The sequence below is a fragment of the Balaenoptera musculus genome, chromosome 20 (assembly GCF_009873245.2).
Source record: "Balaenoptera musculus isolate JJ_BM4_2016_0621 chromosome 20, mBalMus1.pri.v3, whole genome shotgun sequence".
Classification (NCBI taxonomy): domain Eukaryota; kingdom Metazoa; phylum Chordata; class Mammalia; order Artiodactyla; family Balaenopteridae; genus Balaenoptera; species Balaenoptera musculus.
In genome coordinates this window covers 41,401,799-41,428,798 of record NC_045804.1, presented here as the reverse complement: position 1 = coordinate 41,428,798, position 27,000 = coordinate 41,401,799, and the positions used below count along the sequence as shown (strand labels likewise).

General features: G+C 41.2%; 1 protein-coding gene and 1 pseudogene across 4 annotated transcripts in view; one reads left to right on the top strand and one right to left on the bottom strand.

Moving 5' to 3' along the window:
• The window catches only part of MYO1D (myosin ID), a 350,018-nt gene that overhangs the window by 119,616 nt on the left and 203,402 nt on the right, over positions 1 to 27,000 (bottom strand). For 3 of the 4 annotated variants that reach the window (XM_036837322.1, XM_036837323.1, XM_036837324.1), the window contains exon 20: positions 21,473 to 21,586. In XM_036837322.1, the coding sequence (XP_036693217.1) occupies positions 21,473 to 21,586 (114 nt within the window). Of the gene's footprint in view, positions 1 to 6,049; positions 6,166 to 21,472; positions 21,587 to 27,000 lie in introns of those variants that run through there. The other variant, XM_036837325.1, reaches the window with a different exon arrangement.
• LOC118886595 lies at positions 7,029 to 11,809 on the top strand (annotated as a pseudogene).

Sequence of the window (27,000 nt, the reverse complement as noted above, 5' to 3'; positions counted from 1 at the left end):
CAGAGACAAGCCATCTGCTTTGCCCTTTCTGAATTCCTGACCTAAAAAAACCTATGACCATAATAAAAAGGAGGTGGTTGTAAGTTTGGGGTAAATTGTTATGCAGCAATAGTGACCAGAAAATAGAGAAATCTTAATTTTGTAAATGTGTCATGGAAAGAATGCATAGTTCAGGATAACTAAGAGTTTATGCCTTTACAAACAAAAATCACTTTCAACAAAACATTTTTTAAAAATTTTACCATGTTGGAAGAACATGTAAGAACACACTCTCTTTCAGAAATATTTTCCAGCTTCATTAAACATTATAAAATTATTCTTTTACTTTCTTAAGGATTCAGAGTTGTTATGGTGAACAGTAATAAGTAAACGTGCTTTAAAACAGATGCATCTTCAGGGCTACTGGCGTTCCTATGACCATACCCCCTGGACCACATGTTCCAAAAATCATGCCTGTGTGTGTAAAGCACATGACATTCTAATGGTGAAATAGACCCTTTTCTACAAAATACGTGCCATGAGCAGTAACCAAAAAATTGTCTTAAAGCCAGTTTAATCAACTTTAGGCACAAGCACTTAGTTATAAGCCTAGTACTATTGATCAATATTATTCAGGTCAATGAAAATCATTGTCATCAACTGACAAAAGGGCTAAGTTTCTACTATTTATCGATAAGGCCTTTCAACCCTTGATTTTAACAGCTTCATGAAAACAACTCAGCAAAACTCTTCAATAAATTTCCAATATCAACCCATCTAACTGCACTGAATAAATGACATCTCCATATTCAACTCCAATTTCTTCCAAATATTCCTCATCCTGACAGGGATTAAGGGCACCGTCAAGAAGAAAATTTACAACCTAGATAATGTTCCCATCACAAACAAACTTTGTACTTTACGATACAAATTCCTTTAGAGAGAGTTACCCAGGAATCTGGGCCTGCCATAGCCTCCTTTATTAATTTAAATGTTTGAGTCATTTTTCCCTTTTGGTGCAAGTACCTCATTTGTGGTGTGCAAGTTTGACTTTTTCATATTTAGATTAAGTGTGTCAAATTCCTTACTAGAAAGGGGGTTAGAACCTACCAGTTCATGGGTATCAGCCACATGGCTAATTGTTTTCTTCTTGCTAAAAATCTCAGACAGGCCTATTGGAGGTCTCTCTCTTAGATTATCTGGCAGTTTGAGTTCCAGGGTTTGTCTTGCAGCTTGGTATTCAGTAGTTTCATGAAAAACTGAATTTTAATTCCAAAAAGACTGCTCTGAGGAGACAGCTCAAGAAATCACTCCAACAAGCTTTTTAATACCAAGCCATCTAGTAGAACTAGACTGAATCGCCTCAGAGTCCTCCTGTACTTTCAGTTTTCATATATTGCAACCATCAATATGCCTGCCTGCGAGAGACTGGCTCCTGCTTAATTACTGCTTCAGATTTATTGTTGTGGGCTTGGGGACCAGATCATCAGATTCATCACAAGGGTGCATGAAGCAAGATAAATGGCCCAAGAGGGCCCTTCTTTAGAAAGAGCATGCAAAATTTAGTACACAAACTCCATCACATCTATCTTGACTCTGCAAAAGTTGTAAAATTTCTCCACTTATATTCTATTTATCCCCTATGGTTCATTTAGGCCAACGTTCTCGACCCCGGCTGCATGTTACAATCAGTGGGGCTACTCTGATTTATTTGGTCCTGGATGCGGCTGGGCATCTATAGTTTTTAGAACCTCCCCAAGTGATTCTAATCACACACCACCATTGATTTAGGTAAAACCATTACATAACTTCATCTTAGACACTCAAATTATCATTTTACAAAGCTAATTGTTTTACTAATCAAGTTTTATATGATTTTGAATTTATTTTCTTTTCTCTCTTAAAATACCAACTTAAGTTACTCTCCTTATTGGCCTTTTCATTGAATTTTTTTTAACCTTACAAATTAACGATCCTCTCAATGCAGAGCTTATTCCCTCATAGTTTTAGGTTTCCTTTCCTTATCTTATGTTTTTCAGCAAGTTGAATCCATGTAGACTAGTATTGCTCTATTTTAGGGATGATGAGTGACTTTTGATCACATCCTGGTCATTCTGGGTATTATGTTATGAGACTCTGGATTTAATGTAAATCTTCTACTTTGTCAGGCTTCTGCTAAAAAGGGACCAGTAGGGGAAGGAGGCACCAATGCTTTACTGCAGGGTGGGAGGAGTGGAAGTCCAGGCCCCACTTGGGCTCCTCAATACCACCCTGCTGGGGAGTATGAGAGGCACCTTAGAACCACCTGGAGCTGGTGGAAAGCTAGCTCCTCACCTGGCCTCCCCAGACTCTATGGAGAGGGGAAGGGGCACCGCCCTTTCCCTGGGTAGGGGGGGGGTGCAAGTCCAGGCTCCCCTTTGGGCCTCTTTGATGCCACCCCAGTGGGGACAGGGAAGGGTACCTCTTCGCTTCGGGAAAGGGTAGAGGTCCAGGCTTTCCGTGAGGCCTTTGCTGATGGAAGTTAGCGGGGCCTGCAACCCTCCTAGGTGTTTTCCAGAGAATGTTTGTTGTCAAATAGGCTGCCCATTTCCTGGTCCTTGGCAAGAGAGAGCAAGCTTTTCTTGTCTGTGCCCATCTGGATAGGGGGCTTCTCCAGCAATGCAGTCTGGGATGTACAGAGACAAAAAGAAATCCCAAGGAGCTCACTGCCATATTGCTTTTCAAGTCTTAAAGTCCCTAGCTGGTTCACTTTCTCTCCACCTTTCAGAGTTTTCTTAACGTTTGTTTTATAATATGATGTCCAGGTTTTTTAGCTGTACTTAGCGAGGAGGATAGGGAGAAATGCATCTATTCTATCTTGTCCAGAACTGGAAGTTCCAACTCTCTATTCTAGATCATGCATGCAAATGAATTAGAAAATGTGGCTTTCTCTTTAGTGAGTTCATGATGCAGCTGGGGAGCCAAGAGGCATATATTGCAGGAGGGGACCACATGGGCTTAGTGGGAGAGGGAGCTGCAAGTTTCCCTCTCCTTAAAATACCGATAATTCTCCAATGTGAATGTCAGCTTAGATATTTCTTGGAGTGCCAGATGGGTATTTGGCCTGTCTGGGGAAAACTCAGACAGGGGTCCCGTGGAGGGCCCATGGGGACAACAGATTTGACTTAACCAAGATGAAACTCACTACCTTGCCTTAACCACTGTCCTTCTTGGGGCCCTATTTCAATTTGGTATCACCAGTGGCACCATGTCCCGAGCCCCAAAGAGTATTTACTGAATGGTAGTTATTTCACCAGCCTCTTCCCAGTTCATCCAAACTTTGTAACGCTGTCGGAATTAGTTTCCTAAAGAACAAACCTCTTCAGGCCTCTTAAAATCTGTCGCTCTGCGTTGCCAAAAGCAGTCATTCACAAATCCCTTTAAGAATCTGAAAAAAGCCACAGGTACTCTGTATAGAAAAGTGCACAAGTGTTTGCATATACTTATGAATCCCTGAAACTCTTCCTTGTCTGAGAAACCAGGTCCACCCTTCCTCCACACTCTCTCAGCAATTCATGCTGCTCTGTTTTAGCATGTAAGGAGTTGTCCTGCGATGATGTCTGTATCTATTTGCCTCACCCACTAAACAACAAGCAGAGGCAGTCTTTTTCCTCTTTATTTCCAGCGCCTAGCACAGTGCCACAGCGCCGCAGTAGGCAGCCGATGATCACGATTTACTGAATGTGTGGAGGACGATGAGTAAAAGGTACAGATGAGGTCGAAGGGCCCTCTTTGCTCAGCAAACTCCGATGGTTCCCATGTGTTCCTCTTTATCAAAGCCCTACCCTTCATCGTAGCCTTGAAAGCCCTGTTCTCCTGGTAATTTCCCCTTTCTCTCCTCACCCTCTCTGGATGCTCTTATCCACTCTCACGGTTTAAGCTACACCCACTCACGGCTTCCAAGTCTGTCTCTATTCTGGATCGTTCTCTAGACAGTTAATTGTCTAGCGGGCCTCTCCATTTTTCGTTCCTCAGACTCCTCAAATGAAATCCATTTAGGACTGAATTTATTTCCACCCTCTCCTACCACATCTTTGTTTCCCCCCCCCCCCCACATTTGCCATCTTGGTGAGTAACCATCACTGCCTACCCAAGTTGTCCAAGAAAGAAATCTATGAGTCTAGACCCTTTCCTCTCCATGCCCAAGGCCTTCTACCGCTTAAATAGCTCTAGAATCCAGACCTCTTGACCCCTTTAACTGTCCTTGCTTGAGTTCAGGCCCTTGTAATTTCTTTTTTTTTTTAATATATATTTTTAAATTTATTTATTTTACTTTTATTTATTATTTTTGGCTGTGTTGGGTCTTCACTGCTGCACGCGGGCTTTCTCTTGCTGTGGCGAGTGGGGGCCACTCTTCGTTGCGGTGCGCAGGCCTCTCATTGCGGTGGCCTCTCCTGCTGCGGAGCACGAGCTCTAATCGCGCAGGCTTCAGTAGTTGTGGCTTGAGGGCTCAGTAGTTGTGGCTCGCAGGCTCCAGAGCGCAGGCTCAGTAGTTGTGGCGCACGGGCTGAGGTGCTCCGTGGCGTGTGGGATCTTCCCGGACCAGGGCTCGAGCCCGTGTCCCCTGCATTGGCAGGCGGATTCTCAACCACTGAGCCACCAGGGAAGCCCAGGCCCTTGTCATTTCTTAACAGGATTATAGCAGCAGCCTCTGAACTGCTTTCCCTGTCACCAGTCCTGACCCCTCCAGTGCATTCGTCAATGCCCATTTATTGAGCACCTACTATATGGCCACAGCCCTTCTCTCATGGAGTCTATGTTTTAATACGGAGTAGGGGGAGCCAGAGCGTAAACAGCTGTATAAGGTGACAGTGGTGACAGGGTCTATGAGGAGGAGTATAGTAGCAGTACCGAGGTGTAGAGAGGGATAGGATGGATGCTTCTAGACAACCCCTTGGAGGTTATTCTGGGCAGAGAGCTGAATGCAGTGAGGGAGCCAGGCAGTTATCTGGGAGGAGAACACTCCAGGCAGAAGGACAAGCGAGAGGACAGAATAAGCGCTGAGGACGCTGAGGGCTGACTTTATCCCACCCCTCTGCTGTCCACAGGCACTGGACTGCCGGTCTGCAGGGGGTTTAAGAGCTGATAATTATTGAGCATTTTACTATGTGACAAGAGCTACGCTAAGGACTTCACATGCATGACTTCACGCTTGTTTACATGCACCTCATTTCAGGCCTCAACGCGCCACTGCGGTGGGTGCTATTGTTAAAATGGGGCATAAATGCAACAACTACCCTCGTGTTTCCACATATCCTAATGCCTGTGTTTGCCAGACACTGCCCACCGGGATGTGACTCTTCTTCTGTCCTTTACCATTTAGAGCGTAATAGTCTTTAAATGCAACGTGAGATATTTTTACAGTTCAACGGGCTTCGTGAAATGGTAAGGGATGGAGGAGCAGGGGAGTAAGGGCAGACACTGGAGGAGGCTTCCTATGGAGCAAAGTGACTGTTCCGTGCACAGAAGCCAAAGAAGTAATCTAGCCATGTCAGGAGAGAGGATCCTGAACTTGTCCACTCTACCTACCCTGCCTGATGTATCTCCATCCCCGACACGTTGTAAAGACGTCTTTATTTAGATATAATTCCAATAAAATAAAATCTTTTTTTCGGTCTGTTATGTCAGAAAATCAGATTCTCCCTGCAGTGCATTAGAACTTTGCTATAATCATTCAGCGTAAAGAACGTTTGCTCTGAACCTCAACCAGTAACAAAGAAATAAGCTCATTTATTTAATACCTAAGAGTTCAGGACCAGTGCAGGACTGCCTCCCAGTGATGTGGGGAGGGTCAAGTGAGACAGTGTATGGTGACGTCCATCACAAGGGATGGAAGTCAGCAAATATAAAGTGATTATCTCTACTACTCTTGTTGAAGGAAGATCTTCTGATGAGACCATCTGCAAACATGAAACCATAGCCAGTACCTTCAAGAAGATTTAATTTTTGATACAGATCACAGGATCCCGAGGCTTTCCAGAAAACACACACACTCTCTCCCTGTCACTTCCCCACGTATGTGTGCACGTGCCCGTGTGCTTGCACGTGTGCACACACACACACACACACACAGAAGTGAGAAAAATCTAATGGCAGAACTGAATTTGGGGGCAAGTCCAACTTTCAACAGATGATTCCAAGAAATAGCTAGAACGACAAAAGTGAATAAATTTGGTTAACAGAATAGTTAGATCAGTGGATTGCCTCTCTGGCTGCACCCTAGGGACCTTTAAAACATGCCGGTGCCTACCCACAGAGACTCAATTTCATTGGTCTGGGATGTGGCCTGCGTATCAGAATTTTAAAAAAACTCCCCAAGCTATTCCAATGTGCGGCCAAGGTTGAGAACCCCCGAGTTAGAAGCTACAAACATTTTTGATTTGGGCTTGACAAGTGGAAACTAAATGAAATCAAATTCAAATCTCCTAAGTATTAGGTTAGCAGTGAAAAGCACCATATTTTTTTCTGGCCTGTCTGAGACTATGGTACCTTTTCCTACATGCTTATTCTTGGAAAAGACAGGATTGCAATTAAGAGAGAAACAGCTGTGCAAATGGAAGTACAATGTGGCAGCTCGATTCCAAGTGCTGTTTTTTTTTTCTCCAAAAGAAATGAAGCAAAAGGTTTCCTTTTTCTTTTTCTTTTTGTACCCTAATGCACCACACCTTGAGAGTCCTTGACAGGTAGAACACGGCTGGTACACAAGCTCTTGTCTTGATTATGTCATTTCCTGCGGGATCCCCAAGGCCTACAAGTCACTTATCCTCAAAAGGTTACAATGAAATATTTTAGGAAGCAATTATTATTGTAAGAAAAGACCTAAATAAACAAGGAGAATGGGGGGAGAGAAAAAAAGAGAGAGCATCACACGCAACTAAGCCAGAAGATGCTTAGCATTACGGCTCACTAGGGCTTTGGGGCTCTGGTGTCTGAAAATCTGTACTGAAATCCTGCACTAGTGACCAATACCTCTGGGAATTGTAATGGTTAGAGATGACTGCTTATGGTAAATGGTACTAAGCAAATCGAGTTATAATGTCGAAAGTCAGGGCTTTGGGGCAGGAGGTAAACTCCATTTTCATCAGTACTGTACTTGGAAACTCAAGTGATTCATTGATAAATGATACTTAACTTCCTGCATAGAATTCTTATAAAGATGGAGACACAGTATATTCACATCTCCTAATAGGGCTTCCCTGGTGGCGCAGTGGTTAAGAATCTGCCTGCCAATGCAGGGGACACGGGTTTGAGCCCTGGTCCAGGAAGATCCCACATCCCACATGCCGCAAAGCAACTAAGCCCGTGCGCCACAACTACTAAGCCTGCGCTCTAGAGCCCGAGAGCCACAACTACTGAAGCCCATGTGCCTAGAGCCCGTGCTCCGCAACAAGAGAAGCCACCGCAATGAGAAGCCCGCGCACCACAACGAACAGTAGCCCCCACTTGCCGCAACTAGAGAAAGCCCGCGCGCGGCAACAAAGACCCAACGCAGCCAAAAATAAATAAATAAATTTATAAGAGAAAAAAATCTCCTAATAAATGCCTGACACTGGGCATGTGACTAATGTTAGTTCTGCTATTTCTTTCCTCTTCTTAAAATAGGATCTGAGTTGTATGCGTTATTCATCATAAAATGGGAGGCGGTGATAGGAGGTTACCATCGGGGTTGTGATTCTGAGGGTTCCAGGGTCTAACGGAAGCCAGGTGCCACTGCCTGTGAGCTTTGTGACCTTGGGCCATTACTTTACCTTGCTGAGCGACAGTTTCCCCTGGAGAGGAAGGTACAGTCATCTGTACCTATACAGCTGCCACAGGCCTGTGCTGGGCGGGCTGGTTCGCTTCTCTGCCTCTCCCACGGGCCTGTGGGCAGACTGAGTGATAGACTATTCCACTGCTAGTGCCTGGCAAATGCACAGCACATAGTAGGTGTTCAAAAAGGCTGACTGCGGAAAAGAGAGCTCTGATAAGACAGTTGTGTAAAAGGAAACCTACTACTGCAAGGTTAGTGACGTCTGTTTCTGCAAATGCACAGATCTTTTATGTGCACGCCTGCATTCAGGGCTTTGTTTTAAAAGGATCTTGTTTCTAGCAATCTGACCTCTGCATAAATGAGGTGGTGTCATACTAATTTTCTTATGCTTTATTTTTAAAAAGGCTTTGTGTTTCTTTAACAAGATAGCTTTTCAAAGGAGTCATGCATTGGTTCTAATGATTGTTGCTTTCAGACACCGCTTTGATACATCTTTTACGTTTGTAATTGAATTTCCAAGCACAGTACTAATGAAAATGGACTCTACATCCTGACCCAAAGCACTGACTTTTGACACTGTTAAGTCGGTTTGTTTATTTAGTATGGTTTAGCATTAAGCGGGGGTCTCTAACCGGTACAACAAAAGGCATTTACTTCCAAACACATGTCAGGAAAACAATCAATTTCAGGTTAGCTCTGAAATTCTGACTTTTGTCTCTTATTTAAAAAAAAATGAGATAACATGGCTAGATGTCACATTTCTTAGAAGTATTTTAAAACCATGTGGCTCACTCAGATCCAATCATAAAATAATGGAGTGTTGAAAGAAATTACAAGGAGAGTGGACCACTTCATTGCCACAGCATCAGAGCAAGAAAAGATTCTTGAAAAATTAAACTGAAACCCTAACATCTTTATCTTTTAAAATTCTTCTTTAATATAGACATTGCTTTTTTTCTAAGAACGGAGGTTTCCAAATACCCAATATTGCTAAGCAATGCTCTTTGTTGTAACAGGCAAAAATACAAACGTTTGCACAAGATATTCAAAATAATAATACAGCTTGCAGGAACTGCTGAGAATTAATTAGGAAGGTAGTAAGCTTGTTACCCAAATAAATAAATAAACCCGAGTGCACTCAGTGTCTGACATTAAGGGGTTATATACTTTCCATTAAAGAGGACTAATAAATATAGTTTAAAGGCTCGAGGGAGGAGTGAGAGAGAAGGCTGGCGCGCACCAGCTCAGGCGGTGCCAGACGTCAGCTGACTGCCTCCATTGAGATTACCATGGAAACACCTTCTCCTGGGACAATGCCACGAGGGCAGGGTGCTTTAGAAATGGTGATGGGGAGCAGAGCCAGCAGGCCCATGGATTTTTAGCAGGATTCAGCCCTGTAACATATTACAAGGACAATCTATCTTCCAAATGAAACAGTATCTTTCTAGCCAGTCGCATCAGATAGAGTAATAAAGCGTGATGCCTGGCAGAATTACAATCCATTTACCTCTACAAAACAGTCACACCCTTTCAGATAATTGTCTCTCTTCTCTTGCCCGCCCGCTTGCTTCGTATTCTCCATAGAACTAAAGGAGGTATTTGTGTAAATTAATTGGCTGCTTCCTTAGCCATCAAGCCCATAATGATAAAAAGGGACTATATCAAATAGCATTCAAGGGCAGATTCAAATATTTTTCAAACCAACCCATCAGGCAAAACCAACACAGTTCCCCCAACAAAAGGGTGAGAGGAGTTCCAGCTGAGGTCAGGTTAAATGTTTCAGTTTATGCGGTCTCCCTCGAAACCGGTGAACAGATTTCATGTTTACGCAAATTAAACTCAGTCTTGGCAATCAGCTCCCTGAGCGCCGGCTGGGGAGATCCCATGCCCACAGGAACTCGAAAGGCAGGGGCAGCAGTGCATTGATTCGAGCAATGTGCCACAGCCATGGGGTGCAATTTTCCCCACTGATTTATAGTGATCTCTAGGATGATACACGGAGTTAAAGAGGTTGTGACCAGAGTTTTGCACACAACGTGACTAATTGTGTGGGCTACTTCTTGCCTTTGTTCTCTGCATCAAGCTGCGGCTACCACGAGTCTCCCTGCTTTGCAAAACATTTGGATTCTGATCCCACTGCCCCCCACCCTGTATAAATTTTAACCTTTCTTGACAACTGTTTTGGAAGTAATGCTTTATTTCGATATTACCATTTACAAATATAGTGTCGAGAGTGACTCAAGGGGGATGACACTAATTTGACAATAACACTGATTCCTAACCTAACTAACTATGCAGCATTTGTACTTAGAAAGTCACTCTGTGGTTAATAAAGGGGTCATCTGGGGCTTCCCTGGTGGCGCAGTGGTTGAGAATCTGCCTGCTAATGCAGGGGACATGGGTTCGAGCCCTGGTCTGGGAAGATCCCACATGCCGCGGAGCAACTAGGCCTGTGAGCCACAACTACTGAGCCTGCGCGTCTGGAGCCTGTGCTCCGCAACAAGAGAGGCCGCGATAGTGAGAGGCCCATGCACCACGATGAAGAGTGGCCCCCGCTTGCCACAACTAGAGAAAGCCCTTGCACAGAAACGAAGACCCAACACAGCCATAAATAAATAAATAAATAAATAAATAAAAAATAAAAATAAAAAATAAAGGGGTCACCTGTAACTTGAGTGTTTCATCCTCAGATTTCTGTGTACAGTTAGTTGACCATGCCATTTGTGAGGGTATTCGCAAAAACCTTTCACAGTTTCCTATTTTTATCTTTCCTGTGAAGAGTGACTGGAACCATGGCTAAATGATAAATTGATTGAATAATTTTTGCTAATGGAAGGGAAAAAAAGGTCTCAAATTTATCTTTTAATGATATTTTGTTTAGGCTTATGTAAAGATCAGTCGTTATCTCCTGAACACAAACCAACTAACCACAGAGAGGGGAGAGATGATTCTTGTAATTAAAGATTGACTGAGACCCCAGTGTGTGCTGGGTTATATAATTTAGGGTAATAGAAAAATACGTGATACCACTACACACCTGTTAGAATGGCTAAAATTAAAAAACAAAACAAAACTGGTAATAGCAGATGCTGGTGAGGGTAAGAAGCAACAGAACTCTCGATCATTGCTGGTGGGACTGCATAAATGACAGTCACTTTGGAAGACAGTTTGGTAGTTCTTATAAAGCCAAATTTGGCCTTATCACAGGAGCTAAAATTGCACTTGAAGGTATTTACCCAAATGATTTGAAAACTCGCGCCCATACGAAAACCTGCATGTGAATGTTTCTAGCAGCTGTATCCATAATTGACAAAAACTGGAAGCAACCAAGATGTTTCAATAGGCAAATGGATAAACAAACTATGGTACATCCATACAATGGACTATTATTCAGCAATAAAAAGAATAAGCTATCAGGCCACAAAAAGGCATATAAAAACCTTAAATACTTATTGCTAAGTGAAAGAAGCCAGAAGGAAAACGTTACATACTGTATGATTCCAACTATATGATATTCTAGAAAAGGCACAACTATAGAGACAGTAAAATGATCAGTGGTTGCCAGAGGTTTGGGGAAGAGAGAGAACAGTTGTAGAAACATATAAGAAGTATCCAGGTTTTCCTTCCTGGCTGCCTGAGGATCAACCACCATTAGGAATGACACAGTAACTATCTGGACCAGGAAGTTCATGACCAACCAACTATGGAAACAAATGGTCACTGATGTCCTTCATCCTGGAAAGGCAACAGTATCTAAGAAATTTGGGAAAGACCAGACAAAATGTACAAGACTACACTAGGTGTCATCTTTGTGTCTGGATTCAGAACCATTTCGGTGGTGGCAAGATAAATGTGTTTGATGTCATTTACGATTCCTTGGATGATGCAAAGAAAAATAAAGCCATACATAGACTTGCAAGACATGGCCTGTATGAGAAGAAAAAGACTTCAGGAAAACAGTGAAAGGAACACAAGAACAGAATGAACAAAGTCAGGGGGACTGTAAAGGCCACTGATGGTGCTGACAGAAAGAGGGAGTAAAGATGATGCAGTGACTTTATCTGCTGTGATTGTGCAGATTTTAAATAAGAGGATTAAGAAACTGTGAAAACTTAAAAAAAAAGAACTATCAAACAGCAAAGCATTGGAAGAATTTTGGTATAAAAAGAGACTGGGAAAAGAAACTGAAAATAACAGGTATTGTTACTGATGGGCAACTTATTAACAGGTAAATACTTGATGGCAATATTTATCTTAGTTTTTTATGCTAAATTCTAATTGTTCACAGGAAAACATGGGATCTGTTCTACAAGCAGTTAGAAATTTAGGCTACAGGGAGGGCAACATAATAATAGCTTGGCTACAATGAAACATTTTCCAAAGGCGATCCACAAGGCAGAGTTGGCTGTATGTGTGCCTTCTTTGTTGAGATGCAAGGTATAATCTGAAGTATGTGGAAGTGTACTATTGAAACAAAATTAACACTTCCTGATTTAACTTCCAGTTTATAGGAAATACAGGGACTAGGAGAGTAAGTTACATGAACCATGAGGAAACAATCAGACAAATCCAGACGAGACCAGTGCTGGACTCTTTAAAAACTCAGCGTCAGACTTGAGGACACAGGCGGGGGGAAGGGTAAGCTGGGACAAAGTGAGAGAGTGGCATGGACATATATACACTACCAAACGTAAAACAGATAGCTAGTGGGAAGCAGCCGCATAGCACAGGGAGACCAGCTCGGTGCTTTGTGACCACCTAGAGGGGTGGGATAGGGAGGGTGGGAGGGAGGGAGATGCAGGAGGGAAGAGATATGGGAACATATGTATATGTATAACTGATTCACTTTGTTATAGAGCAGAAACTAACACACCATTGTAAAGCAATTATACTCCAATAAAGATGTTTAAAAATAAATAAATAAATAAATAAATATTGTCCCTTAAAAAAAAAAAAACCAAAAAAACTCAACGTCATACATACCAAGTGTTAGTGAGGATGTGGAGAAACCAGAAGTCTCATACTGAAGGGAATGTAAAATTGGAGCATCCACTTTGGAAAACAGTTTGGTAGTTTCTTACAAAGTTAAACAAATGCCATATGGAATAATTCCATTCACAGATAGCCACCCACGAGAAATGAAAACACATGCCCATGTAAAGTCTTGTATGAGAACATACGTAGCAGCCAAATGTCCATCAACTGGTGAATGGAGAAATGAAATATGGTAGATCCATGCAATGGAATATTACTCAGCAATGAAACGAAAGGACCAATGATATATGGAACATGGATGAACCTCAAAAACATTAGGCTGAGTAAAGGAAGCCAGACACAAAACAATATCTATTGTTTAATTCTGTGTGCATGAAATTTCTAGAAAAGGTAAACGTATAGAGACAGAAAGATCAGTGATTGTCTAGGGCTGACGTTGGGAGCGGGGATTTACTGCAAATGAGCATGAGAGAACTTTCTGGAGTGACGGAAATGTTCCAAAACTGGAATTATGTCATGTTTGTACAACTGCATAAGTTTACTAAAAGTAACTGAACTGTACCTTACAATGGGTGAATTTTGGGGTAAGTACTCTAAATGTATTAGTTTGCCAGGGCTGCCATAACAAAGTACCAGACCAGGTAGCTTAAACAACAGAAATCTATTTCCTCGCAGTTCTGGAGGCTGGAAGTCCAAGACCAAAGTGTGGGCAAGGCTGGGTCCTTCTGAGGCCTCTCTCCTTGCTTGCGGATGTCTGTCTCAACCTGTGTCCTCACATGATCTTTCCTCTGTATGTGTGTGTGTCCTAATCTCCTCTTCTTATAGAGACACCAGTCATAGTGGATCAGGGCCCACCCTAATGCTCTCATTTTAACCTGATTACCTCTTTAGAGATTCTGTCACTAAACACAGTCACATTCTGAATTACTGAGGGTTAGGACTTCAACAAATGAATTTTGAAGGAACACAGTTCAGCCTATAACAGTAAATTATCCCTCAGTAATGCTGTTTTAAAAAGTCATTATCATGGAAAAAAAAGGGTATGTGTGTAGAGATACAGTTTTGGACTAAAAGAGATGTAACTACCAAATTCAAAATATGCACCTAGATGGGGTTTTAAAAAAATGGGTATAATAGACATTCTTTGAACAACTGAGGAAATTTGAATATGAGTTGTCCAACACATAATGGATGATGATTATGTATTATATTAAATATTATGGAAATATTATTAATTTTCTTAGAAATGAAAATGGCATTGTGGTTATGAAGGAGAATGTCCTTATTCTTAGGAGAATGCACACGGGAGCATTTTAGTGGTGAAGTGTCATGAGAGAGAGAAAACAAATATGCCAAAAAGTAAATTAAATACTGAATCTAGGTGGAGGGCATATGGGTGCTCCCTGTAATATCCTTTCAACTTCTCTGTACATTTGAAAACTTTTATAATATAAAGTCAGAAGAATAGAATTAGCAGTGAACTCTGAAGGGGTAGAAGGTTCTAAAGGTTGGAAATACACCTATATCAAAGATTTCCTTTATTCCTTTCCTTCCTGGCTAATTGAAGTAGAAAATGTACTCTTCTAAAGCTCACACCCAGTTATAGCTTTCTATAAGTGAGAAATGGTTAGTGTTTGTTTCTACTATTGATACGTAAAATCTAGAATAAAACATACCACAGATTTTAGAATTTTTAAAGGTTGGCAGGGAGGAGGCCAAGGAATATGGTTATAGCTCATTTAGAGGAACAAATAGGTAAAGACCTTTTTTTTTTAACATCTTCATCGGAGTATAATTGCTTTACAACGTTGCGTTAGTTTCTGCTATATAACAAAGTGAATTAGCTATGTGTATACATATATCCCCATATCCCCTCCCTCTTGCGTCTCCCTCCCTCCCACCCTCCCTATCCCACCCCTCTAGGTGGTCACAAAGCACGAGCTGATCTCCCTGTGCTATACGGCTGCTTCCCACTAGCTATCTATTTTACATTTGGTAGTGTATATATTTCAATGCTACTCTCTCACTTCGCCCCAGCTTACCCTTCCCCCTCCCCGTGTCTCCAAGTCCATTCTCCATGGTAAAGACCTGTTTTAATAGGAGCAGCAAACTGGTGCCCCGTGGGCTGAATACGGCTTACAAGACGTGTTCTGTTTGGCTTACATGGCATTTAACGATCAGGAGACCTTACATATAATACAAACTTCAGCTTTTTTTCTAGGTGAATCCAAAGGTCTGGCATACTAGACTCTGGCGTGGTCACAACGGATTACAGTGGAGTGGTGACTGCCCCTTGATGGGTATGAACTTTATTCATTTCTGAACCTGACTGACTCCTAAAGGAATCTGACTTTTTGACAAAGAAAATGGGTAAACAGCAAGCTGTCCCTTCTGCTAGGATCTGCTTTACCAGCATCCCCAGCTCTCTTTTCCTCCACATGGATATAGCTAATGAGAACATTATATTGGGAGGAGGGTGAAACTGAAGGGAGAGATTTTGGAAATTTGTTATAATTTTAGAGTTCATAAAATCTTTGCCCAACAGTCATTAAAACTGTCTTTGGCACAAAGATAGACAACAGACCAACAGAACAGAGTAGAGAAACTAGGAAGAGACATATGGACACACTTGATTTAGGACAAATGCGGGGCTGAAGAGCAATGGGGGAAAGATGGTCTTTTCAACTGTTTACCCATACGGGAGAAAAATAAACCCTGGGCTGATGCCTCGCATATACACAAAAATCAATTCTAGGTGGACTGTAATATGTCAATGTGAAAGGCACAGCAATAAAGCTTATAGAATACAGCAGATGAGAATATCTTCGTGACCTTGGGACAGGGAGTGATTTCTTAAACAAAAATAAAAAAGCATCAACCTTAAAGGAAAAAACTGATAAACTGAACTATATCAACGTGAAAAATGTTGTTCACAGACAACACTAAAAGAATGAAAAGGCAAGTCCCAGAGCTGGAGAAAATATCTGCAACACATGTAACTGTCAATGGGCACACAGGCAGAGTATAAAAAGAACTCCTAGAAATCATTTTAAAAGACAGCCCAATAGAAAAACAGCAAGAGACTTGAACAGGCACTTCATAAAAGACATCCAAATGACCAATAAACACACAGAAAGGGGCTCAACCCTATCAGTAATAAGGGAATTACAAAGAAAACCCACAATGTGTATCCGTCAATGGATGAATGGATAGAGATGTGGTATACATTCACAAAGCGATATTGTTCAGCCGTGAGAAAGAAGGAAATCCTGCCATGTGCAACAACCTGGGTGAATCCTGAGGGCATTATAACGGAAATAAGTCAGACAGAGAAAGACAAATACTCTATTATATCACTTATATGTAGAATCTAAAAATGATAAACCCGGAGGAACAGAGAGTAGAGGGGTGGTTGCCAGGGGCTCAGGGGAGGGTGGGGAAAATGGGGAGATATTGGTCAGAGGGTACAAACTTCCAGATAGAAGATGAATAAGTTCTTGGGATCTATTATACAGCATGGTGATTACAGCTAATAATACAGTATTACATAACTTGAAAGTTTCCAAGTAATCAGATCTTCAATGTTCTCACTACAAAAAAGAAATGGCAATTATGTGATGTGATGGAGGTGCTGCCTGATGTTATGGTGGTAATCGTACTGCAACAGATAAATGTATCAAATCAACACACTGTACACCTTAAACTTACATGATGTTATATGTCTGTTATACCTCAATTAAGCTAGAACCGTAACTACCACATACCTACCAGGATTGCTGAAATTCAGGACTGTCAGTACCTAGGGTTGGAGAGGAAATGGAGCAACTGGAACTTTCCCATTTTGCTGGGGTGGGGATGGGGGTTGTAAATCGGTATGACTACTTTGGAAAACTGGAACTATCTACTAAAATTCAACAGCAGTCTCACTCCTGGGCGTTTGTCCAGTGAAAATGTATGCATCATATAGACACCAAAAGATATGTACAGGAGTGATTTTTAAAATCTCAAATATCCATCAACATGTGAATGGATAAACAACTTGTGGTATATTCGCACAAGGAAATGATACACAGTGATGAAAATGAGCAAACTAGAATTATTTGAAATAACGTGGCTGTTCCCGTGAAGATAATGTTGAAAGAAACACAAAAAGGAATACACAGTGTTTGATTTCACTTACATTAAGTTCAAAACGAGCAAAGGTGTGCCTCTGAAAAGGAAGGAAGAGGTAGCGACTGCGAGAGGACACGTGGGGTTTTTTGGGGAGTCCTATTAATGACCTATATCTTGATGTTGGGGACGGTTACACAGGTGAACTCACTTTGTGATAATTCGTCAAGCTATACGCTTAAGATCTGTGCGTTTTTCTGCATGTAGGGCATACTTCAATAAGCAAGTGAAAATATTTGCCCCGATGTGAATAGCAGTAGAGCGTGTGCTACATGTCAATAAAATATTCCAAGCGTCTGCCAATCCAATGCTCTCAGTTTTACTTAAATGACACCAAGTGCCCATTAAAGTTAAGTGCTTGGGGCACTTAGGTGCTGCTGCTTTATAGAAGTTCAATGAATTAGAAGATATAGATAATGAATTGGATGGGTACTTTTTATGGTGCATTAGGAAAGCAACAAATAGTGGTCCCATATTGCCTGGCTGGGAGCTGAAAAGAAACTGAGGAAATACTTTTCCGCTGAAAGCACAGGTTCAAAAACTGGCTAGACCCATTGTCAAATTGCAGCATCAGCTGAATTCTTACCTATGGTGGTCGTCCATGGGCGCAGTTTAGGTCCTGCTTGACAAAGACTGGGATCCTGGCAAGTGGAATGGCGGTAGGTGGGAGAGTCCAAGGACCCAAGGATGCCTGATGAATGTAGCCTACTTGAAGCACTGCTCTCCCACTGACTCTTTCCCACTAGGAAAACCTAATGACCCACCTCAATAATCAGCAGGTCCAAATGTGGCTGGGGCCTAAGGACAACAGTCAAAAATTGTAGAGGGAAGAGGTCATTTACACCTCAAATGAACTGTAGTCATTATCGGTGCTATGCTAGGAGAAGTCAGGGAAGACTATGCATAGATTTGCAAGTGCTTGACAAGGAGCTGAAGTACCAGTTTGGATCCTGCAGAATTGGTTGCTATGGTGAGGCCTCATCAGAGACACGGTGTTCAATGTTACTGCAGGATGAAACTCTAATGGTTTGGTGGGTTGGCTGACTCAGACCTAAGCCTAGCACTGGCCCAGGCCATCTGGCAAGAAAGGTAATTGTTAGTAAGAAGACACACAAGGAGAAGTAGAGACAGAGAATGGCAGAAACTTAGACCATCTTAAGCATCATGTTGCTGAGGGGGTCACGGAATAATATGATCCCTCAGAGCTGCCTTAAAACCTGAATAGCTTCCTGGGTTTCTGTGAGATTCCTTTCCCTTACTACCACGTGTATCCTTTATCAATAACAAAGCAAAGCATTACTTGAGATAGTATATAGTCATATTGGGGCCCAGGGCAGGCCCCCAAATATGTCTCAATGGCATATCGATTGTTTTGAATTAAAGTTACTTAAGAAACAACCAAATGCAAGAAGGACACTTTGATGCTCCTCTCTGTTTCTCTGAAACTAGGAAATAAACCTCTCATGTGAAAGGTGCCTTCCCTGGGCTGGGAGGTAGAAAGACATCATTATCGTCAGAGACAGGGAATTCAGGTCAGAGAAGCCTGTATAAATAAACCTTGCTATTTCTTTACTAATTTACTACCCAAGCCCAATCTTTGCTTAAATTCCTTATAATTATGCACCCGAACCTAAGTTTCTCTGTCCTGTCCAATCCTCACAAATTTATTGTTTCTTTGTACACAAAGACATAAAAGTTACCTGCTTTTGGTCACTCTCTGTGCATCATTTTATGATCTCCTGCGCCCACAAAACTAAGTTGGGTTTTCTCCTGTTAATCTGCCTCGTGTCAATTTTATTATTAGTCCAGCCACAGGAACTCAACAGGGACAGAGGGAAATTTCCCCCTCCCCCTAATACCAATCTGTTCCCTGGAGCCAGAAAAGTCCAACTAACACAGGAAAGGCACCCGGGCAGAAGGAGGAATGAAGAGCAGAGAAGGGGAAGAGTAACTGTGGGATCCTCAGCTATATGTTTCCACTGATTACTCTTATTTCTGAAAACTTTCCAACTTGATTCTGAAACACAGTGTTCCCAAAGTTCTTTCCCTTCCTGGAATAATTCATAACCTTATGGAACTGAAGGGAAATTAGAGCTCATTTGGCACATTAGAAGAGAGAGGAGAAAATGGAGGTCCAGAAAGAAGAGATCTCCATTTATTCCATTTCCTTCAGCCACTCTCTTTTCCCCACCATTTAAGCATGGATGTTCTCAAATCACCTGCCCCTTCTCCGTCTAGACTCATAATTTCAGCCTCCAATTATACATGCATCTGTCTGCTCTTAAATTTTTATCCTAAGTGCTGAATGCTACCCACCACTCCTTTACAATATTAGACGCCAGTGATCTATGGGGTATATACTTACAAGTTTCACCAATACTTGAAACTCAACTTAGTTAAGATTGAAATCTTTCTCCTTCATCCCCTCCCAGCTTCTTCATCCCTGCTATTAGCAGTATCATTTTTAAAGGTTCCTTGTCTTAAACTTTGTAACTTCAAAACATTTCATACAAAAAGGATAAAGAATAAAATAACAAACACCCATGCCCCTATGATCCAGACTTAATATCTGGCTGTGTTTGCTTCAGACTGAACAACATTTTTATAGGTAGACACGGCTGGAGGTCCTGTGCCCCATTCAATCTGCTCCCTCCTAAGAGGGCAGTTCCTCCCCAAAGCAGGTCCCGAGACAAAGGCCGATGAGCCTCAGAATTGATTCGGGAGGTGCAGGTACACGGGCGAGGGAGTGGGGAGGTGGCTCAGGAAGGGAAAGCAGCCAGTAGGGCCCGTTACTAAGCAGCTGACACGGTGGGCAGCGCAGCCGATTCCTGCAGAAAAGCTCCAGCAAATGGTGTTAAACACACCTGAGAATCATTGTGACCGATCAATGGTGGGGATGGAGCATTTATACCCCACACCCACTAGTCATTTGGGTGGCTGGGCGTTTCCAGCCCTCTATGGACTCCAGCAGCCTGAGGGAAGCCTTTCGACAAAGGTGTTGGCTGTCAGAAGTTAGGCTGTTGTGTACAAAAATGGTAAGGGAATACAAGGGGAGGTGGGCAGAGTACCGACAGCATCTGTGACAGTGTATATCCATCCTATTGACATCGTTTACCTTCACGAGTGTTAAACATGGTTAATTTTTGTGTAATATGATATTATTGATAACACTGATGATGATAATGATGATGAAGGGTAACACTGACTCTAAATGTACACCAGTCAACATGAAAAAGGAAGGTAGTTTGCGAAAATAACTTCGGTTCAAAGACCTGCTTAACTACTTATTGAACTCGTATCACGTGCCTGATTGATTTCCCTTTAATAGAAAGTAAGGAAAAGAAATAAGGTACACTTTATTAGACTTTGACAAAATTTGGTTTTCTCCTGTATCTTCCTTCATCTCCTTCTTCGAGACTGCAGGGTTATTAGGCTTAAACTGTGATGGCTATATACGACTACAAGTCTTTGCTAAGAAGACTACATATGATCAAGAATGTCTCAGAACATCATTTCCTTCTTAGCTGCAGTCCATTCGCCTTCCTACTAAAGGGAGAAAGGTGTGTATGCATGTGTGTGTGGGATGGCGGGACTGGGTGACGGAGACAAATCTCAGCCTCATCATCGGGTGACAGGCCTGCAGGGATGTTCTAAATTATTTAGCAAAGCCAGGAATACTTTGTCTTCATTGAACCTCACAGCGAACAGGACTCCTGATTTAACGAAATAAAACTATAAAACAGTATGTTTCCTATTCCCTTTTGCAGAGGCCAAAAGGATTTAAAACAATCTTTAAATAATACTCCTCATAGATCCCATGATTGGACAAACCCAGACCTCCCTCTTTAAGAACGAGCGGACAGAGGAAAGTCACGTGACACATGGAAAGATCCAGCAGTCCAGGAGGATCTTTTTAAAGATCAGAACAAACCGTCACTTGTAAAGCAGACCCCATACAGCAGGATAAACAAATTTTTTAACGTCTCAAATTGAAATTCAAGGAGACACCCACCAAATTTCATATTTCAAATAAGGAATGATTAGAGAATTTGAAAACCCCATGGAGAAAGTGAATAACTAAGCGGGTTTAGATCAGAGGTAAAATATATTGGTGAAAATAACTTCTGGAAACAGCATACATTTTACATTTAAAAGAGAGGTAACGTTTTCATAAAGTAATTCCCTACTATTTCTCTACCTGATTCCATTTCCACATAAAAACAAGCCTTATGAAAATCAATAAGAAAATACATTTCATGTCATAACATTTAAGTAGTGAGTGGGATTAGTGATAAAGGTCATGTAGAATGCAGAGTCCTACACTTTAAAACAAAACGCCTTCGTTTTTCTACTGGAAGCTTTGATCCTCCTTATAGAAAATCGTACTTTTGTATAAAACATGAGATTGGCAGAAAATTTTAGGAATTCATGGACTCCCTAAAGCCCCAGAGGTTCTAGTGATCAGTCTGGTGACCCACTCGTGGTCTATGAACACCAGGTTAAGAATCCTTTATTCAGAGAGAAGCAGAGAACACTTACATTGTATAGAGGGATAGTCTTCATCACTTTGTACTGCTTTGTGGGATCCATTTTATACAGGTGACGGTCAGTGACAAAAATTGCTCGATCTTCCACCTTACTAAAGCGATTCACCTGTAAGAAAACAAAATAATAAACCATAATATCTCATCAAGAATGAAATCAGGGCTTCCCTGGTGGCGCAGTGGTTGAGAATCTGCCTGCCAATGCAGGCGACACGGGTTCGAGCCCTGGTCTGGGAGGATCCCACGTGCCGCGGAGCAACTGGGCCCGTGAGCCACAATTGCTGAGCCTGCGCGTCTGGAGCCTGTGCTCCGCAGCAAGAGAGGCCGCGATAGCGAGAGGCCCGCGCACCGCGATGAAGAGTGGCCCCCGCTTGCCACAACTAGAGAAAGCCCTCGCACAGAAACGAAGACCCAACACAGCCATAAATAAATAAATAAAAATTAAAAAAAAAAAAAAAAAAAAAAAAAGAATGAAATCAAATGATCTGTCAGGAAAACATCTAGGAGCAGAGGTGGCTGGCTGTGAAGCCAGATTCTGTAATTGATGTGCACCACCTATGACCACTCTCTGGATGCAACAGAGATGGAAAAGGAGTGTTTCCAGATTTGTGGAATTTTGCAATGTAAATTTCCCAAGTTTACCATCTAACAGGGAAAACAAGAAGAACACAGAAGAATTAAAGAACTAAAAACACGTAACCCAGACACTATAATGAAAGTGAAAAGGCAACCCACAGAATAGGAGAAAATTTTGTAAATCATATATCTGAACAGGAACTTTTACCTAGAATAAATAAAGAATAGAATATAAGTTGTATCTAGAGTATATAACTCAATAATAAAAAGACCGCCCCCCCCTCCAAATTTTAAATGGGTAAAGAATTTGAAGAGACATTTCTCCAGAGAAGACATACAAATGGCTGTAAAAAACATGAAAAGATGCTTGACATCATCAGCCATCAGGAAAACGTAAATCAGAACAACAATGAGATACCACCTCACACCTCCTAGGATGACAATAATAAAAAAGACAGTAACAAATGTTGGCCAGGATGTGGAGAAATTGGAACCCTCACTACTGGTCGGGGTCTAAAATGATGAAGTTGCTTTAGAAAATAGTCTGGCAGCTCCTTAAATGGTTAAACATAGAATTGCCATGTGACTCAGATAGTCGACTCCTAAGTATATACACAGGGGAACTGAAAACATATCCACACAAAAACTTGTGCCTGAATGTTCACAGCAGCCTTAATCGTAATAGCTAAAAAGTAGAAACAACCTCAATATCTATCAACTGATGAATGAATAAAATGTGATGTATCCATACAATGGAATATAATTTGGCAATAAAAAGAATAAAGTATTGATACATGCTATAATGTGGATGAACCCTGAAAACATGCCAAGTAAAAGAAGAGAGTCACAAAGGACCATATGTTGTATGATTCCATTTATATGAAATGTCCAGAATAAGCAAATCTATAGAAACAGAGCATAGGTTAGTGGTTTCATAGGGCTGGGGGAGATGGAAGGTTTGCGGGGAGGACAGCTAAGGGGTGTGGGGTTTTTTTTTGGGTTAATGAAAATGTTTAGCAATTGGTTGTAGAGATAGATATATAGCTCTAAACACACTAAAACTGTATACTTTAAAGTGGTGAACTGTATGTTAAGTGAATCATATCTCAATAAAGCTGTTAAAAAAAAACCTGTTTGAAACAACTCATTCTGTCCCTTTCCTAACGCACTGGGCAGGTATATTTCAGATTAAATTCCCTAAAACATGTTTATGAATCTATATGTTCTACATTAAATCTACTTATGTTAAGTGAAATAAGTCAGAGAGAGACAAATACTGTATGATATCACTCATATGTGGAATGTAAAAAATACAACAAATTAGTGAAGATAACAAAAAAGAAGCAGACTCACAGAGAGTACAAACTAGTGGTTACCAGTGGGAGAGGGCAGGGGTAGTATAAGGGTAGGGGATTAAGAGGTGCAAACTATTAGGTATAAAATAAGCTACAAGGATATATTGTACAACATGGGGAATATAGCCAGTATTTTCTAATAACTATAAATGGAGTATAACCTTTATAATTGTGAATCACTACACTGTACAGCTGTAACATACAAAATAAAAAAGATTAAATATCCAAAAACAGATAGTGCCTTCCTATTGCATATAGCATAAATAATTTCCTCATATTATTACTCTCCATAAAAAGAATGCACCATATGAGAAGGCAGTAAGTGCCCACACAGAAAAGATTCAGCATAAGCTAAATAGACATCTGATGTGGGTGCGGTGGAAGGGAAGGGCTTTAAATAGGAAGTCTAAGGATCTCCAAGGTACCCTGCCACTCAGATTCTACGATTCCTTTATCTGACTTTCAAGAGTTTTCCTATCTGCCACTATTCTACTTATTTGACTTTACATATTTCTTCAAGGGCTCTGGCTCCTTTCTGACAGGTTTCCTCATGTCATGCTCTCTCTTAAATGATTTTCTACTCCCTCCTTTTTCTCTTTACCCATGTATATGTCAAGATAATGATCAATTTCTCATTTATTATAAAACCTCTTCAATTCCTCTAGTAAAAAATGATCACTCTCTTTTTTTCTATTTAAAATTTTTTTTTAATTAAAAAGTTTAAAAAATTATTTATTTTTAAAATTGAAGTATAGTTGATTTACAATGTTGTGTTAGTTTCAGGTGTACAGCAAAGTGATTCAGTTATACATATATATACCTATTATTTTTCAGACTCTTTTTATTTATTTATTTATTTTGGCCATGCCGTGCTGCATGACGGATCTTAGTTCCCTGACCAGGAATCGAACGTGTGCCCCCTGCAATGGAAGTGTGGAATCTTAACCACTGGACTGCTAGGGAAGCCCCTCAGATTCTTTTCCCCTATAGGTTATTACAAAATATTGAGCACAGTTCCTTGTGCTATATACAGTAGGTCCTTGTTGGTTATCTACTTTATATATAGTAGTGTGTATATGTTAATCCCAACCTCCTAATTTATCCTTCCCACCCCTTTCCTCTTTGGTAACCATAAGTTTGTTACCTATGTCTGTGGTTATATTTCTGGTTTGTAAATAAGTTCATTTGTATCTTATTTTGTTTTTTACATTCTATATATAAGTGATATCATATGATATTTACCTTTCTCTGTCTGGCTTATTTCACTTAGTATGATAATCTCTAGGTCCATTCATGTTGCCACAAATGACATTATTTCACTCTTTTTTTCATGGCTTTTTTCTGAACTTCTACAACACAGTTGTAGAATCAATATATAGGATATATGCAGAATTAAGAATGAAACAAAAAACTGACCCTGAAACTAAAAAGCACAGGTTTTACTTTTAAAGCAGGATACCTGAGAATAGGAGAAACTATTAGTCTAAGTGCTTTTGCTAACGGAAAACACTGGCTACATCGTTACTCTTTGCTTGGAGAAAATGATAGGGAGGAAGGAAGGTTGGCCGATGCTTATAAAACCAAGACAATTCAGTTACATCTATCCTTAGTCTCTGTATGAAGTGGAGTTACTATTTATATCTCTCTTATTAAAAGGCAGAAGTTTTCACTTAATAATTAGAATGTTTTAATAATTTTAAGGACAGCTGACTTGTAACTTTTAGACCATGGATGCTTGTCATGAAAAATATACTTGCTAAAATAGCTGTGTGGAATGCTGTGTTTTTTAAACTTATAGTTGAAGCTATGTTTAGCAAAAGAGGTTGATTTTACTTATTAATCTTGTGATAATAAATCTACTGACTATATCCTCACTAATCGAGCTCTAATTAACTGAGCCAATATCAAAGGTTATACAGATTGTCTTAAAATTGGAAGTCTATCCAAAAGCTACTTTCCTTATAAAATAGCTACAAATAAGTTATCAAAATAGTCATAAATAAGACTAACAAATTCACTTCAAAACAAAGTAAAAATCTCACATACAACTGTGGGATTTCTTTTTTTTTTTTTTAATGCAGGTTAAGAAACAGCTTAACTAATTTGTGGTAAAAGAAATCGGAACAGTGGTTGCCTTTGGTAGTGGTGGGGCTTGGCTGGGAAGGGAGCTGAGGGAGCTCTCTCTCGTGATGGAAATGCTTTGTATCTTGATGGGGTTGTGATTTACACAGGCGTATGCACTAGTCAAAGCTCAGTGAACTGTATACTTGAGATCTGTGCATTTACCTGTACATAAATTATACCGTAATACAAACAAATGCATGAACAGAACAAGAACAATGTAGAATCTCAGATATCCAGGGCAGGTTTTTATTTATTGCCTTACTATTTCATGAACAGTACTCCTGTGTTCCAGCCCGCCTGGAAGCTCCTTGAGGGTAATGACCGTATGGTGCCTTTTTTCTTGTACCTCACAGCCCCCAGTACAGAAGTGGGCAACCTGTAGGACTTAGTACATCCTTGCTGATCAGTGGGTTTTGAGAGCACTTTTTTTTTTTTTAAAAGCTTGTTTTTACTTTCTTTTTAAAAATTATTTATTTATTTATGGCTGCATTAGGTCTTCATTGCTGCGCGCGGGCTTTCTCTAGTTGCGGCGAGCGGGGGCTACTCTTCGTTGTGGTGCGCGGGTTTCTCATTGCGGTGGCTTCTCTTGTTGCGGAGCATGGGCTCTAGGCGTGTGGGCTTCAGCAGTTGTGGCTCACGGGTTCAGTAGTTGTGGCTCGCGGGTTCTAGAGCACAGGCTCAGTAGTTGTGGCGCATGGGCTTAGCTGCTCCGCGGCATGTGGGATCTTCCCGGACCAGGGCTCGAACCTGTGTCCCCTGCACTGGCGGGCAGATTCTTAACCACTGCGCCACCAGAGAAGTCAACAGGCTTTGAGAGCACTTTTAATCCCACAGGATAATTTCAAGAAGTCTTCTTCCCTACATGAGCCAATCAGTGCTGACGACAGGAACTGTCTGGCTGGAAAACAGATGGAAGACGGCTGCAGCACACTGCGGAGGCTGCACTGTGTAAGAAAAGCATCTCCCCAGTGGCAAGTGAAAGCACAGTGGCTCAACAGCTTCAGTCCCCACTGCCCAGTTGGGTCGTGGAAAAACTTCATGTCTTCACTGAAGAAAGGGCAACCTCGGACTTCTCGCTTTTTTATTTCTGAGGCTGGCAGCCATTTTATTCGTCAGCTGTCTCTGTGATGAAAAGCTCCCTAACGTGGCATGTACTACATAAGCACACGGATATGAAAAGCTCCCTAACGTGGCATGTACTACATAAGCACACGGATATGAAAAGCTCCCTAACGTGGCATGTACTACATAAGCACACGGATTACTGTTTTGTTATTTTTTATTCTCCTTGTTGAAATTGTTGAGATTTACTTGTACATTTTCTTTTCTCTCATAAAGTATCTTTTCCATGCATTAATTTAATTTTTCCCTTCGGAGTCTAAGTCCCTGGAGGGCAAGACTTTTACGACCAGCCATCACTATAAGACTCTGCACACAGAATGCCAACGGACCAGAGAAGCTGTCCTCA